The 17,646-nt window shown below is 41.9% G+C and overlaps 1 protein-coding gene across 1 annotated transcript; it reads right to left on the reverse strand.

The window, feature by feature from the left end:
• Nucleotides 1-215: 215 nt before the first annotated feature.
• Nucleotides 216-16,828, reverse strand: LOC310679801 (acidic mammalian chitinase-like). Its single transcript, XM_083445534.1, has 20 exons — nt 16,778-16,828; nt 16,602-16,631; nt 15,677-15,881; nt 14,187-14,243; nt 13,717-13,882; nt 12,725-12,849; nt 12,485-12,608; nt 12,201-12,383; nt 11,211-11,327; nt 10,627-10,759; nt 9,585-9,737; nt 8,221-8,425; nt 7,770-7,826; nt 6,233-6,398; nt 5,955-6,079; nt 5,046-5,169; nt 3,864-4,046; nt 2,938-3,054; nt 1,761-1,896; nt 216-584 (listed from the first exon to the last, which is right to left on the reverse strand). Exons 1-20 carry the CDS (start codon nt 16,800-16,802, stop codon nt 316-318), a joined length of 2,700 nt encoding a protein of 899 aa, XP_083301660.1. The 5' UTR covers nt 16,803-16,828; the 3' UTR covers nt 216-315.
• Between the last annotated feature and the right edge of the window lie 818 nt (nt 16,829-17,646).

The following is a 17,646-nucleotide window of genomic DNA, read 5'->3' on the forward strand; positions in this document are numbered from 1 at the left end:
GTGAAGGTGGATGTTCTTGGTGGCCAGAAACCATTCACATGCAGAAAAAGTGTGCCAGTCAAACACACACATACAGTTTCAAGTGTTGTGAAATGTTTGCACTGAATTTCTCTCCATATACAATAGTTATGTTGGTGCACCTAAAACTGGGCAAAATTGGCCAGTTTCCTTCCACTGCCTCCCAAAAGAATAAATGAAACATCAAAGCACCGAGATCCATGAATAATTTTTATTGCTCCATATGAAGGGAAAGGGAGGTGCTACAGGCATTGTAAGAAGAGGTGGTTGTTGTTAGCACCTTGCACCTGAGAGTCCTTAATTCAATGGCCAGTTGCAACACTTACAACTTTCATCAAAGACCAGGCCAGCTGCACAAGACATGGGGAATGTTGCAGTTCCAGCACAAATGTAGAATTTATTGGGATCATCTGGATTAACATACATGCCATCAGCTTTGTTTGCACAAAATTCTGTTCCAGGAGGAGTGGGGGGAGCATCTGGATCAGGTGTGGTTGTAGGCCCCGGAGTAGTAACAGGTTCAGGAGTGGTTGGTGGTATTATGGTGCTTCCTGGGTCACCACAAACTGAAAGAAACATGCAAAATCAGGAATCAGGAATTTGCTTTCAGCCACCAATAACTTCTTCCTAGAACCATTATAGTCCATGAGTATAAAAACCACCTCCTTTAGGAAGGAGGAATAGTAGTGAGCTGCACTTTCCATAATGGGAAACATCATTACTCTCACATAATGCATGTGACTGGGTGTCAGAGCATTATATAATATGTTTGTATAAAATATCATGGAGGCAAAGCTTAAAAAGGTAAAGGTACCCCTGCCCGTAGGGGCCAGTCTTGACAGACTCTAGGGTTGTGCGCCCATCTCACTCAAGAGGCCGGGGGCCAGCGCTGTCCGGAGACACTTCCGGGTCATGTGGCCAGCGTGACATCGCTGCTCTGGCGAGCCAGAGCCGCACACGGAAACGCCGTTTACCTTCCCACTAGTAAGCGGTCCCTATTTATCTACTTGCACCCGGGAGTGCTTTCGAACTGCTAGGTTGGCAGGCGCTGGGACCGAACAACAGGAGCGCACCCCGCCGCGGGGATTCGAACCGCCGACCTTTCGATCAGCAAGCCCTAGGCGCTGAGGCTTTTACCCACAGTGCCACCCGCGTCCCCTAGGCAAAGCTTATCATCCTATATAAATTATTTTCTAATAGAATTCAGAAACTCTGTATACAATGAGATTCATTTTCCTAAATAATGTTTTAAGCCATGCAGCAGCAACTGGGCATTCAAAATAATGCATGGTCTAAAAGGAGCTTCTCACTCTGCTAGCTTGGTACTTTAAAACTAAACTAGAAATGGAAAAGCCATCTTCCTCAAAATGGAGTGCTATGTTGTGTAGGATTTGGTGTGATGGTCCATAGAAATAAATGCCACATGAAGTGACTGTGCCTTTTTCCCCCATACAACCTGGTGAAAGTCAACACAGTTGACTTTTAAGGAACGCATGCACTGCAAAAAGTTCATATGCTTCTTTCTTCATTTAAATAGCACACACTAAGACATCATGTGGCGAGATGAGCTTTTAAACACCATGTGCTGGTTCCAAAACATTTGCCACTGGGCGGTTTGGACAATGAATGTGCATCTTTCCCATTACTAAAACATAGCTGCAAAGAGTCAGGTGTGGAATCTAAACAACTGTTTGGCTTTTGATAACTCCCCCACCTCCAATGATCCTTTGGTGCTATCTTACCTTTGCCTGCAAGTAGGTTCTTCAGCTCATTTATGAGAGGGTAAGGTCCTTCACCACAGAATGAGCCACTGAAGTCATCCAGGTCAATAGCCCATACCATGCCACCACCAAATTTGTTGTCCTTCACAAACTGGGTCTATAAACAAAAAGGATAATGCTTTATGGCAAGCTCTGCTCCCAAGCAGTGAAAATTGTTGAGAAAAATCCACTAATTCAACACCAGTATGACACCAGGAAAACTACCAAACAGGCTACTCGACAAAATTACATCAGCCATTAATCTTGTCTTGATGTTTGTATCCTGAATGTTTGTGGGTTGCTCTACGTAGCCAACAAAGGCCGCATTCACACTGCACCTTTAAAGCGCTATGATACCCCTTTAAACAGTCATGGCTTCCCACAAAGAGAAGCTGTAGTTTATTAAGGGTGCTGAGCACTGTTTGGAGACCCCTCTTCCCCTCCCAGAGCTCCAATCTATCTTCACAGGGAACTCTGGGAATTGTAATTCTGTGAGTGGAACAGGGGTCTCCTAACAACTCTCCGTGCCCTTAACAAACTACAGTTCCCAGAATTCCTTGGGAGAAGCCATAACTGTTTAAAGTGGTATCACAGGGCTGTAAATGGATGAATTCCCATAATCCCTGGCCACGTGCCATACTGGTTGATGGGAGTCCAACCCACAATGGCTATTCCTGGTCTGCAATATGCAACTCCATTCTTCACTGCTGATGCCCTCTAAACATTCTGCCAGTCATGTGCAAACAGCTTCCTTTCCCCACGGCTGGGAGAACATTTAAAGGACCCAACCATATGGGGGTATAAATGTTTTTCTAGGCAATCGGCACCCACAGCACAATGTAGATTCCATGGGAAAGACATGTGCAATAAAACCCTGCCCACATGGTTGAGTCATTTTATGTTATGGTTTTATTGTGTATTTCAGTGTATGATATGAATAAATCATTATACTTCAATTCCGCACTCTGAATAAACAAATAGTTGAGAAAACATCTGCCAGCTCCAAAATGGTTGGGACAACATCTAAAGGTCACTTAGATCTGTAAATGAGAAATGGCAACTCGTGTGTTCAAATTATGCAACACAGGCATTCACTACAGCACTGTGGGTAATAAGAAGGCATAAAATAAAAGGTCATAGTCAACAAAGGCAGCCTTACTTTGCATCCATAGCTTTTTTTGTTGTCAAATCCAACCCACTCAGAACCTTTGTACGCATAGGGAACACACTGGTCTTCAATCCAATTAACTGTAGCATCCCTTATAAAGGTACAGATCTGCAAGCACAGTACAGTATTAATAGATTAATGGATTTGAATCAGATTAATCTGGTGGAACATGAAATTAAAGTCACAGAGAAGTTATTTGGTTTTAAATGATCTAATTCATGGAAACCACAGAAACAGAACTTTCTGTCCCAGTTAAGACAGGAACACAGCAGACGTCCCTGTTGACTTTTGGAGATGGAGGGCTACAGCATCCTAGAGCTCCTAAGATGCCCTTACAGGAACAATATGACTGCACCATAAAAGCTGCTTTGCAGACTAAGCAGCTGTTGTAACAGTGGAGGTCTGAATTCCCCTACAGATTTGTTGTGTGGGTAAAACTACTCTGATATATGCAGATACCAAAATATTAGAAATTCAGCAAATAACCTCACACAACCATAATAACAGCTGCTAAGAAAAATTGTAATTTATCCAAATCCAGAAGGCAAGTAGAAAGTCAGCATGATATTTATCTTGGGCCAAACTTGTAGCGTAATATTGTCAAAATATTCCAGTGTGTTAGGTTCAAGATTTTGAAGCCACTTGTATATAAAATAATTTTGGCTCATTTGGTTTATATATTCTGAAAAAAAAACATGAGAATGGCAGCAAACCATGTGCAGTGCAGTCCTAAAGTATAGTTATGATGCAGCTTAATTCTTAGTAAGCGGGCATAAGATTGTAACTGTATTAGAGTGCAATTCTATATTCAGAAGCATGCTCCACTGAATTCAATAGGACTTATTCTCAGCCAGGTAAGCATACATAGGACTGTAACCTAAAAGGCATCCTGCCCTAGGACTTCTCCAGCATCTTACCTCATAGTAAGCCCAGAAACCAGCCTCACGGGTGTATGGTCCAGAAGAGCCAGCCCCAGAAGCAGGAGCGCCCACTGATGTATCACTGGTAGTAAGCCTAAAGGTACGTCCATAGGTGGGAAATCCCATCATAAGCTTCCCAGCAGGAACACCATTGTCTCTCCAGTATTTCATGGCAAACTCCTGCAAATATGACAGTGTGAATTAACCTCGCAATCGTTGTTTACCAACATTGTTACCGGGAAATTGGAATGGGGGTGAGAGACCTCCCTACCCCACACAGCAACATCTACAACATCTACAATCTACAAAGGCATTGCATCTGCAAGGGAAGCTCAGCTCAATTTGCAGGAGCCTGCGACTCGCCGCTGAGCCCCAAGTCTCCAACAAAGGAAAACAGGGGAAGTGTCAGTACTAAATGTAGCAATTCACTTGATAAATGTATCTACATACTGGCTCAATGGGAAGACTTTAGAAATTCATGAGAAATCACTCGTATCAATCTTCTCAGTTCCAATGGCATTTAGGACCCAGGAAAGTGAGGTATAAGGGGAGGGGTGTATGAGCCAACCATAATCCCCAAGAGATGTACAGTCATGTTTGCAGGGCCTTCCCAAGGAGTCATGACCGGTGATATCCTGCCCCAAGAGCGCCAGACAGATAACCATCTCAATCACAATGCCTACCCACCCCATAGTGGGATGAAGCCCAGACAAGACAAAGGGGTGTATTTGACTTGACTTGGCAACCAGGGAACTGTAAATACTTTCCTTTGTACTGTGATGGAGTAAGTGTGAAAGACTATATTTGAGTGACATGGGCATGCCTGGATCTCACAATCTACCGAAGACCACACCTTTTCTGTGACATATCCATGATGTCTTGATGATGCATCCTGAGATGTATTATGGGAAACTTTGGGAAACTTTAAAATACTGGTGCAACCATTGTTCGGGGCTTCTGGCTTCTTCTTTGTGGTAGTGGGAAGTCTTGTTGCAACGATAAAGATCAGGCCTACAGGCCACTGTTTTGCTTCTATCTCCTAGCTAAAGTCTCATGTTAGTGACACCTGACCTGAACCTATAGGAGTCAAAGTTGGACAATTGTGGGGTGCTCCAAGGACTCCATGTTACAACACAAAGCAACCCGCTAAAGAAAATAAACCGTGCTTTATATTCTTACACAGTTGAAATATCTGAAGTCTCCAATATCAGCTGAACCAACGTACAGTGGGCTGTTGTGCCCTGTAAAGGTGTCCCAGCCACCATGGAAGTCATAGGTCATCACACTAATAAAATCCAGATGTCTGAAATGAAAAGTGCAGTTTAGAATTAGGCTGATTCAAACAACCAAGTCTAGGTAGATTTTGTTAATTGGAGGTTCTGCACCCACCACAGAGTGAAATAAACTTTTCACATCAGCATATTTTTGCAATAAAAATGTTTTTCTGGTGCATTCAGAACCTTATGAACCTCACCTGCAAGGGACCATGGGTCTGAGAGACCATCAGTCAGAATGTGGGGTGAAAGGAAAGTCAAAGCTCAGTCAAGGCCAAACTCTATGTGATGCTTATGTCTTTTCTGGCCTTGCCCAGAGGCTGCTGAGGTGGGGACTGACAGTGAGGACCATGGTAGGGGACCATGCTTCTAACTGTAAAAAGCCCCCCTTCTGCACTTGCTATTCACAATGGAAAGAAAGCTCTCCCATTGACATCAAGTATGAAGGAGGGCAATTCTGATTGAGATTATGGTGGTTGCAAATTGTTAAAATTCCCCCCTTCCTTCACTTCACGGTCTTGATCTGGCAGGGGCAGGGGGCAGTATGCCTTTAAAAAAATGGCCATGTGAGGCCAAACAATGCAACAAGTCTCGCAGGACGTTTGGCCTTTGGTACTCATTTCCAGTTGGCAGTCTCAGCTCTGGCAACATGTGAAGCAATAATTGGCAAGGGAGTACACCTCTGTATGTAGCTTCCTTTAGCATCGAGTGATAATGTTTACAGGCCATAGGACTGGAATTCCAAGCAGACTTGATCAATTGAGCATTACTATAATTGCATTTGACAAAGGTCTTTTTTTTCCTCTCCACTTACTTTCCTATTTCTGCAATTTCATATCCAGCATCAATTGTCGGTTTACCAGCAGAGACAGCTGCTGTCACCAACAACCTGTTGTTCCCAGTCTCTTTGGCCTCTTTGTCAAAAGCTGCTACCATTTCCTAAAGGAAGAGAATGAACTATTATCCCAGCCTTTTGTTAAGTGACACAGTCCTATTTCTACAGGTCTCTACAAACCTCTTCTAAGCAGCAAAGCTTTCTTCCCCAACTGCGAAGCCTGAGCAGCCGGGTTGCTGAACCTACTGATCTCATACCTGGATCAGGATAGTGAAACGATGCTTGTCCTCAGGGGGGCTACCCCTAGAACCTGGATATTCAAAGTCCAGATCAATCCCATCAAAGCCAAATTTGCGGAGGTATGCTATAACCGAGTTTATGAAAGTCTTGCGGTTGGCTGCAGTGGAAACCATGGTAGTGAATCTGGGGGAAACAAAAGCAACAGCAGAGTCTGGCAGCACCTTCTTAAAAGAGCATTCCTAGGCAAGAGTATAGCCTACCTTCATCCAATATACCAAGGTACAGTTCTGCACCTCTGTTTTTCTTGCATCTGTTGCTAGTATCTTTCCTTTTGTTTTGTTTTTTGGTTTGTTGTTCGTTTTTCCCCTGTCAGCCAATCCAACTGCACATTGCTTTACAGACTATTTTTTTCTGTTCTTCAGCTTTGTTTTCTTGCTTTCTTTGCTTTATGCAGTTGAGATACTTCCATTATCAGCCACCGTCCTACCCTCAGTTATATGACATTTAGCTTTGCATAAATCTGTGTTTGGGTTTGTCCCCCCCCTCCTACATCTTGGTCTGCAGCACCTTGCAAGAGAGGGTGGAAGGCCAAACTTTCCTTATCTCTTCGTGTTACCTGAAAGTGGAGAGTGGGGAAGGAGAGGCCAGAATGCATCTGAGGAAAGAATGGACTAACCTCTCCCATGGATATCCCCGGTCTGGTCTGGTCAACATATGCAGTAAAAGAAGGGGGAAAGAGCCCTGAGGTGGTAAAATGGGCTGTACCATTTCAGTCTAGAGAGGAGGGTTGCTTTCAAATTTTTAGTGCACTTTGTGTTAAGAGTTTTCTTCAAGTACAAAGGATAGAACACTAAAATGCAGGCTAAACCATAATCTATCTCTCACGTATTTTTAATATGGAAAGGAACCTTTTTAAAGTGGCATTATTGATCTGCAGCCTGAAATGGTACAGTCCATTATGCGCTTTAGGACTGTACCACCTCAGTTTACTACCAATACAGACCAGGCATCTGCCTCCATTCCTGCCTTCCATCTCCTAAGGAAGGAATAAGAAAGCAGCAAACCCTGAATGTAAATATACAGCTGTCTATAGCTGGGTACACATTATACTTTTAAAGAATGTTCTTTCCCTCAAAGAACTCTGGGTACCATAATTTGTTAAGGGTGGCTGGGAATTGTCACTCCATGAGACGTAAACCACAGTGCCCAGAATTCTATGAGGGGGAAATTTGTTTCAAATGTGCTTTAAGTGTATGATGTATACACAGTTGTGGGCACTGTCACATCTAAGAAGGAAGTGCCTGAATTAGGCACGTCAGAGAATAGCTCTCCCTTCTCCTTGCACTTGCCATTCTCAGTCTCTTACTCTCCTGTTACAAAAAGTACAGAGAGGTCAAACAGACCTGGAATCTTGAGGGAGAGCATCTCAGATGGCACTGCTTAGCTTACAGGAGTCTGATTCCACTCACAGTCTGTCAGTTGTCAACCACTGTTATGTTCAGCAGTTGTATGCTGATTACCACTCATGTTTCCAAAGTTATAGAGAAAACTTACTTCTGTGTACCAAAGTTCCACCCTCCAATAGCCAGCAATGTCACCAAGGCAGAATTTCTGTGAAAAGGAAATATATATATTTAAACAAAAACTGAAAACAGATTTGATGTAGAAAATCTACAGATATTGTTCTTGTTAAAACTAAGCTGCTCAGTATTTATATCTTCTGCCTGCCAAAATTTCCCGCTGACTTCTACTTAATGCTTATATAAAGTTTAGATTATGGAACAAATTCTTTCTTTATGAGGTCTACTGCTACCAATGTATCATTATCACCAGGTCAGATGGTACATCTGCAATATCTGTATCAGTTTATGCTAGAGAAATGTCCAGTGGACCCCAGCTTCTGTATCAGCTCCTAGAACACCTCTGAAGCATCTTACAAAAAGTTAAGCACCTCTTTTACCACATCACAGTTACATCTTAATGTTGTTTCTAAGAAAAAGCTGACCTCTGCTTTAGCGCTTGGAACTCTGGGAAGAGCCTGTCCTCGTCATTCCACTCATAAGGGGCAATCTTATTATCGTTCATAGTTGCAAACGCATACATGAGGTGAGTGCAAAGATGTGGGTCCACGTTGTTTGGAAAGTACTTGGCTGGTTCAGGGCGGTACTGAGCCCAATTGGTGAAATAGCACACAACTTTGCAGGAATGGCCTGGTGAGAAAATGGAGATGGTGCCATTGTTGACACAAAGTCATGTTCAGAGTTCATTCCGTCATTATCCTCTAATAGCATGTCTGGATTGAGGATTTTTGCAATCTTTCCTAGCTCGAAAGACAGTCCAGGGGCTAGAAGGAATGGGGACTACAGCACAAAATCCCAGAGCTAGTTTGTCACACAACTTTGAGATATCATTCCCAAAGCCTACCATTTCCAATTTAAAGCTATAGTTCAGTGATGTGGAACCAATATTGTTTCTGAGACAATACATGAACCCAAACACAGCTATCCTTCAAAGTTCACATTTATCCAAGTTTTTTGATGCAGTTCTCCAATCAAACGATGCTTACTAGGGTTGGGTTGCCATATTTCAGTGTTGAGCTTTTTTCAGTTCTGCCCAAAGTTGTTGAGCTTTTTTGCCAAAATCATTGTTTTTGAGGATTATTATTTTTTTCAAATTTCTGTCTGAATACTGTTGTCGACTGCAGTATTCAAGATAGGGGAACCCTATGTTTACAAAACTGCATATATGTTGGGAAAGATATATAAAAATGAAGATATGCATAAAAATGAAGGTATTAATAAAAATAAATTAGTTAAAAATGCATTATATTAGGGGAAATGGCTTGCAAAAATGTATCTATGAACTGTCTATTAAAAATGTATTTATTAGGAGAAATTTGTATGAAAATGCTGGTGAATTTTCATGAGGTGGTTTTTTTTATTGCAAATTGCTGCAAAATGTAGGGAACTGAATTTAAGATAGGAAAAATGAAAAGCAAAGAGAACCTTCCTTTCCCTACTTATGGTCAACCTTTCGGAGAGTGAAGCCAGAAACCAAAGTATGCAGGACAAGTGGCAAATGTTGGCAGAATATTATGCCAGAACATCACCTAGACAACTAAAATACAGATATCATATTAAATACATTTTGAGTGTTTATGTCTCTCCATTTATACATGTTTCACACATGTACACACGAGCGCACACGCACACATGCACAAATAAAATTGTGAACATATTTTATCACATCTTGACAATCATTTGCTAGGCCACCAGAAGCCAGCTTAAAAAATTATTCCAGCCCATGAGCTGCTCCATCCCTATATCTTCTTACACCACTAACTGTAACTTTTGTCCACAGCAAACTCACCACCCTCATCAGGATTTTCACTTGGCTTAGGAGTTGTTTCATCAGGAACCTGAGTAGTGGTTTCTTCAGGAGGTGGTGTTACATCATCAGGAAGAGTAGTAGTTTCATCAGGAGGTATGGTGGGAGGATCAACAGTTGGAACATCACCACAGCCTAACAATAAGAAGTGCAGATGTTCAGAAAGGCATGTGGAAATTGCGAGTGCATTTAATACGTATTTTGACTTATGTGGCTTCTTTGACAATTTTGAATTTGTTCAGTATTTTAAGCTGTCAGTAATATCTTATTGCTCTACTGGCTTTTGAGAAATACATTTAAGCTCCTGTTTTGATGGGAAATGGCATTTAATCTTTAAAAACTAATTACTCCAAGATTCACCTGAGACCTCTGATCTAGGTTCACATCAACAGGCATACTGGTGTACATCACTGGATGGGCAAGTGATAGGTTACATTTTTATTGCTAAAAAAGACCAATGTAGCTTGCTGTTCCATAAGAACGAAACCAAAATCCACAACTGATCAATACTTTGGAACAACCAAAAGATCACAAAACAATGAGCAAAATTTCTACTACTTCTGAACTCTTCATCAGGCTGCTGAGCTGGCATGATGCTGAAAGCTACAAAATCTGCACTTGGTCACAAGATAGAGGGCAGGAGGCAACAGCAAACTTAATTTGTATAGACTAAGGACCTACAAATTGGTACCAGGTAGGAATTTGTTGCCAGATTAGCTGACAACCCAGGAAAGTCCCTGACTTTGTCCCCAGTGAGCCTCAACTGAGCATAGCCAGGTACAAATCAAATGACATGGGGGAGAACTTCATCCATTCACACTCTGCATTGAAGTCTCTTTGTTACATGCTAGGGAATCAGATTTGCTGGCATTCTTCCTACTGGCTACATACATACATACCCACCCACCCAAGGAAGGAATGTCACACTGTTGTAAATAGGGCCACCTTGTATTTGGAGAGCCCGTGGAGGATCCTGCTTCACACACAGTGGAGCACAAGATGGTGCTACATTTAGATGCCTTACCTCCTGCAAGGAGACTCTTCAGTTTGTTTATTAATGGGTAGGCTCCTTCACCACAGAATCCACCACTGAAGTCGTCCAAATCAATTGCCCATACCATGGCACCCCCAAACTCATTATCCTTCACAAACTGGGCCTGCAAGAGAATCGTCATCATCATCATCATGTCATTCCCATGATGCCATTTTCACATCTGGAGGAAGCTTCAGTTGCATCAGGCCTCTTCTTGTGCTATTCATATTATCATCTGACCTGTATTTCATTTAGTTGCTTTTTAAAACATTCATGCCCCGCCCTTAAAAAGACCACTCAGGGAAGTTTTCAGCATACAACATTACAATTTCACAAAACAATATGGAATAATGCACACACAGAAATGGTATCTGCTTGTACATGGAACTCCTTGGTTTCCTACACAGTGAATCTTTAGAAGGGGAAGCCTTGCACGGAAGAAGTCACTTACATTACAACATGCAAATTGTGATAGCACAAAACGTGACAGAACACACAAAGTTGAGAATGCTGATAAGGATGTCTGTGACAAACCAAATGTAAGGGGGAAAGCTGTATGCAAAAAGGGTTCTTACTTTGTACTCATAACTCTTGGCATTGTCAAAGCCAACCCATTCGTTCCCTTTGTAGGCATATGGCACCTTCTGGTCTTCAATCCAACTAACCGTGGCATCTCTTATGAATGTGCAGATCTGCCAAAAGGTTATGATATTAGCAAGAGGACAAAATGAAGAAGTAGAATGGTCATGTCAAGAAAATAATGACACTCATTGTGCTTAGAAATTATCATATGGTGAGAGGCTTAGGATCATACCTGCAGCTGCTTCCGCCTGTCACTTGCAGAAGATGGCTCCTTTGTGACTTTATTTGTATCTTTTAAATGTAATTGTACTCAATTGGTATTCAATTTGATTAGCCTCCTATTATAATAAATTTGCATAGGAGCCTATGCTTGTACCCAAAGATGCATAAGCTTCTCTGCACATGCAATCTGAACCTTCCATTTTAGCAATTTATGGATTGTTTTTAGGGAACCTGTCATTCCTGTGCAATCATTTCAAATGTGTGGGGAGTGGCCAATGGGCTGGCTGCCCATTCATAAGAACCCAGGAAGCTGCTTTATGTGCCCTTCTGGGATAGCTCAGTTGACAGAGCATGAGACTCTTAAGCTCAGGGTCGTGGGTTCAAGCCCCACCTTGTGCAAAAGATTCCTGCATTCCAGGGGGTTGGACTAGACAACCCTTGTGGTCCTTTCCAACTCTACAATTCTATGATTCTAAGTCCCACCATTCATCTATCTAGCTCAGCACCGTCTACACCAATTGGCAGCGGCAGCTCCGGGAATACAAACAGGGGTGTCCTTCTGTAGCCCTATCTGGTGATGCCAGGGATTGAATCTGGGACAATCTGCATGCAAAGCAGATTCTCTACCACTGAGCTACAGCCTTTTGTCATGAACATGCACTAATTCTTACCCAGAATGAATGCATTCATGCATGGAGTTGATGGCAGGCATTAATACTCATTCAATGAAGAAACAACCTGAAGTTTCCTCAAATCATTACCTCATAGTAGGCCCAGAACCCAGCTTCTCTAGTATAAGGTCCAGAAGAGCCAGCCCCAGAAGCAGGAGCACCCACAGATGTATCACTGGTAGTAAGCCTGAAAGTGCGTCCATAGGTGGGAAATCCCATGAGAAGCTTCTTAGCTGGAACACCGTTGTCTCTCCAGTATTTCATTGCAAACTCCTGTTTTGGAAAAAAAAAGAATATGATAAGGAGGGGGTTGTGGGATTTAATATCTGTCTTATTCTATGGGAGTTGGTCAAATCTATTCTCCATCTCCTTACACAGTTGAAATACTTTAAGTCACCCTGGTCTTTGGATCCCAGATGCAATGGACTGTTGTGGCCTGTGAAGGTGTCCCAGCCGCCATGGAAGTCATATGTCATCACACTGATGAAATCCAGGAGCCTGGAGGAAGTTGCACAAGAAGCAGAGTTAACAGCCAACGTTCTGACACAGGCACTAGGAGTGTATCTCAGAGAAGGGGGCTACTATGAAGACAATGCATGTTTTCATTTACTTACTTTCCTATTGCGGCTATTTCGTACCCAGCGTCAATGGTTCCTTTCCCTGCAGACACAGCTGCTGTGATTAGCAGTCTGGGGCGACCTGTGCTGGCAGCCTCAGCTGTAAAGGCCTCCAACATTTCCTAAAGAGGGAGGAGGAACTATTAGTGAATACCTATTAGCAGAGCAAGAGCAAACACGTGTCATTTTTTTCTGGAACTAGGCAGCTGTGGTCATTTTAATTTCCTACAATGCATTGCATCAATGTGGGGCACTGATGCAAATTAAAATGACAGTCCCCAACCAGTAGGGTGCCTAGGAACCCTAAACGTGGAGTCAAGACATGCCTATTAGAAGGTCATTTGTCTTTCTGAGCATGAGGTTAAATGACCATTCTAAAACTGACAATGGCATCAGAGATCTCAGACAAGAGTACCAATTTATCAGGGATTCTCTCAGTAACCAAGTCAGAAAGCTGAGCTAGTCCAGCGTCTTGCCTTTCATCTCAAGAGATCTATCTGAAAGGCCAGAGTCTAAGTTTATAACCTGGTCTGCCTCATACTGATCTAACTTTATATCTGTGCCATTTAGCAGCAAAGGACTTTTAAGTTCCTCTTCACATGTTCAGCAATTGCCAGATTCTAATGTATATTTTTCCCCTTTGTGATAGTGGGAGGAAAACATTTTAGCTCTGAAAATGGTAACAATATATCCCAAACATTAATCTGTTTTTAATCTGCAAAGATCAGCAACATGCTGATTAACACAATCCCGAAAAATGCTGGGTTTCTGTTATTTCCAAGACAGGGTTGGATAAGCAACTTTAGGGGGAACCTTGTATATAAGTTGAGGTTCTTGGTATATAGCCCATTTAGGGGCAGAAACAACTCAACAGCATATATCATCCATTTTACTTATGAGATTTCTATGTTTGTTAAAAGCTTTCAGTAGGCTAAGCTAGCTATGGAAGTATACTAGATCTGTGAGAGAATGCTGGGCTGGTACCTCACCTGAATCAAGATGGTAAACCGTTGCTTATCCTCAGGGGGGCTACCTCTAGAGCCCGGGTATTCAAAGTCCAAGTCAATCCCATCAAAATTAAATTTGCGGAGATATGCTATCACTGAATCAATGAAGGTCTTTCTGTTGGCAGCTGTGGCAACCATTGTGGTGAATCTAAAAGGAACAGATCTCATTCTTAGTATTGCATTTTTAATGTGGTACTAAGGAAAACTTACTTTAAGGTAAAAATGCCTCCCTTAGAGAATGTATGAACACTTGCAAGAACATGTTCGCAAATAAATTAATACTTAGCTCTAGCCCTGCCTTTTCGTACAGACTACTTAATTTCCCTTTATTGCTGTGAAGTTTCAGAATTTCTAACATCTGCTAGAGCTTAGTGTGGTTTCTAACCATCTGGTTGCTTCATAATTTGAACTCTTTGTCAGTGTAGAGGTAAATAAACAAAAGCCATTCTCACTTCTGTGTGCCGAAATTCCACCCTCCGATAGCCAACAGCTGAACCAGTTCGGAATTCCTAAAAGGCACAGAATATATTAATATATTAAAGGGAATAGAGAAACTTTTTTTTACAGATAAGAGGTTTATACACTCAAGACAATATTATACACAACAGGATAGCACCATTCCCTGTGTAATTATGTATTTATGCGGCACATGCATCAATCGGATGAATCTAACCCAAAGGAGTTGCATTTAGGCCCCACTGAAACCAACTAACTTTTCACACATTTATTTCTATAGGACCTAAGTGTGTCTAACTTTAGTTGGATCCAACCCAATGCTTATTTCTTTATCACATTTGTATCTTCCCTTTCTTACAAGAAGCCCAAAGCAGCTTACATGGAATTATCCTATTTTATTTCTACTAACAACAGTGTTGGTCAAGCTAAAATGTGGGGATTTGCCCAAGACCAATTGGTAAATACCATGGACTGAGTGGATATTTAAACCCAAACCAACTTCCATGTACTGGTCACTACACCCGAGTGTGCAAAATTATTGCGTAGATTGGAGAAAGAGGGCAGGGAGGTTGTTTTCGTCTTTTCTCATAATACTAGAACCAAAGAATCTAAGTGTTGGGAGACACAAGATGGAAAAAAGGAAATCCTCCTTCACACAGTTGCTACTTCAAGATACAGTGATGGCCACCAACCCAGAGACCTTTAAATTCATTATGAATAAGGCTAGTCACAGTGTTTCATTGCTGCCTCCAGGATCAGTGGCAGCATGTTGCTAAATACTAGTTGATGGGGAACACAAGTGGAGAGAATGCTATTGTGCTCATGTCCTTTCCATGGGCATCTGGTTGGTCAATGGGAGGACAGAATGTATACTTTTGACCTGATCTAGAGGGGCTCGTGTTCATTCACTCTACCATGGACTGTTAATGCCTTTCAGTAAAACTCTTCAAACTTCTAGTTAGTATATTAGTATTAGCGTGCGAAGAACCATTTTAGTATGAATTCACATCCATTCTCTAGTTAAGGCATAGGCAAACTCTGGCCCTCCAGATATTTGGGACTACAATTCCCATCATCCCTAGCTAACAGGACCAGTGGTCAGGGATGATGGGAATTGTAGTCCCAAATATCTGGAGGGCCAGAGTTTGCCTATGCCTGCTCTAGTTGATGCAATCAGAGTTAAGGAATTGTGGGCCTAATATTATAAACCAATATTATTATAAACCAATCACAGTGCATGGCACTGCAGCTAGAAGCAAAGTTCCTAAATAATAGCTAGGTGATGGCATGGCAAAAGCTGATGTAATGCACAGCAGCAAGCGAAGACTGAAACAGCTGGCGTCACCACATTAGCTGAAATGCGTTGTGTGAAGGGACACTGTTCAGAAGAATTCCTATCACCCTGGCACATAAATTGACAGTTACGTGGCCCTAAACAGACATCCACATGTGAAATGTTGCTCTGTGGTTTTGCATTGCTGCTTACTTTTGTTTCAGTGCGGTAAACTCTGGGAAGAGCCTGTCTTCATCATTCCATTCATAAGGGGCAATCTTATTTTCATTCATCGTAGCGAAAGCATAGATCAGGTGGGTGCAGAGTTGTGGGTCCACATTGTTTGGGAAGTATTTGGCTGGCTCTGGCCTATACTGAGCCCAGTTGGTGAAATAGCATACAAGTTTGCATGCCGAGCCTGATCGGAAGAGACGAAACAATGAAGCAGCTGTTTAAAATACTCATTACATCCCATTTTTTAATTAAAATCCCATTCCCAACCATATATTTATATGCCAGGTAAGCATGCAAGGACTGTGTAGCAAGCAAAAACAAAACCCTTATGGGACAAACTTTGGGAAAGATGGGATGTGGCTATTTTAATTTGTATCATTTTGCCAAAAATCTTTGTCACACAGGTACATTTTGCATGAAGCAAGATGATAAATTGTGGGGTGAGGGAGAAGACTTTGAGTATATATATACAACCAGGAGTGCCAACTTGAATAAAATATGGGGGGAGCACTGGTTAATTTGAGTTAAATAGCAGTTCTGATTATTTGTAAATATTTCTTTCACGTGGAATTCCCAGGATTCTTGATGGCTTACAGTATAAATTATCCCTTTTTTACCTTTGAAATGACTCTAAAGTAATGAGACATGTCTACCTGGGATGGCTAAGGTAGAAGGAAAGTAAACCTGAGCTTCTCAAGTCTGAAATTCAGTTGACAGCACCATGCTGGGTAGAGTATGTTTTATTGCATTTTAAAATTATTATTAATATTCTGTTGGGAGCCTACCAGAGTGGCTGGGGAAACCCAGCCAGATGGGCAGGGTAATTAATTAATTAATTGCATCTTCTGCACACACACACAAACACACTGCTCATCCCTAGTTAAGGAATGGAATAAGTACTTACTGATTTGCAACTGCAGCAAAACAGCCAAACCTGCAAAGAACAGAGAAGAAAGTCCAAAGTAATGGAATAATTGTGCAGTGTAGCTTAACAAAGTACCATTCTTGGTGTCTGTGAAATGAAATCCCACCTTACAAACCTTAAGAGGGGCAGTCTACAAAATATTATAAATGACTCACCGACCCACAGCAGCACCTTCCCCATCTTGCTTTCACATGAAGGAGCGCCAGGTGAAGCTCTGAGCAGCACTTTATAGGGGGGCAAGGCCTTCTTATCACCGTGGAACCTGAACACCTGTACTCTTGAGAAGGTAGGATCACAGCAAAACACGTCTACTGAACTTTTAAAAAATAATAATTAATCATATTGAAGTCAGTAAGAAGAAACCCCTAATGCTTTGGATTCAGATTTGGTGGGGATTAAGCCATACTGTGTTATTTTATCTATCTAGATTCACAATGTGGTAACGTGGGTATTTTTACTGAGTGCCCAATTGCCTTGCTTGCTACATTTTTTATGAAAAACACAACCAGGTCGAAGTATTCTGCAGATGATGTTTTATGTATGCAGTCCACACCCCCTTCCCACCAACATCCCCCCATGGACTGGATAAGGGGTTTTTTTGGTGCCTTTCAAAGCTGTTTCGCACCCTGCCCAGCGGCTCACACCTGCAGATTCCGTTTGTTCCTGCTTATCTACACGCCAGGGGGCACTGACAGAATGTCTTTTCCTCTGTGCCATGTTGTTCACACTTTGACTGAAGAACTCCAGTCAGTGTGAATTTGGTTTGAGAAACAATGTATCCTGTTGTACCGTATACCAAAGTATAGAATACATTACCCATTTTGGTTAATGCCTTGTGAACACAGACTAAAAAGCAGAGCTGGAAACAGTGAGTGTACATTAAATTGAAATGTGACTGCAGCCTGACGTTTGCTGAAGCATTTTATCACTGTCCGCTATAATTTATTAGTCAACTTGAGTCAGCCAACATCCACTCTCCATGGCCATGTATCTAGCATACTTACCTGTATGACATAGACTGAAT

This window comes from Podarcis tiliguerta (genome assembly GCF_965153285.1).
Source record: "Podarcis tiliguerta genome assembly, chromosome: 6".
NCBI classification, from domain to species: Eukaryota; Metazoa; Chordata; class Lepidosauria; order Squamata; family Lacertidae; genus Podarcis; species Podarcis tiliguerta.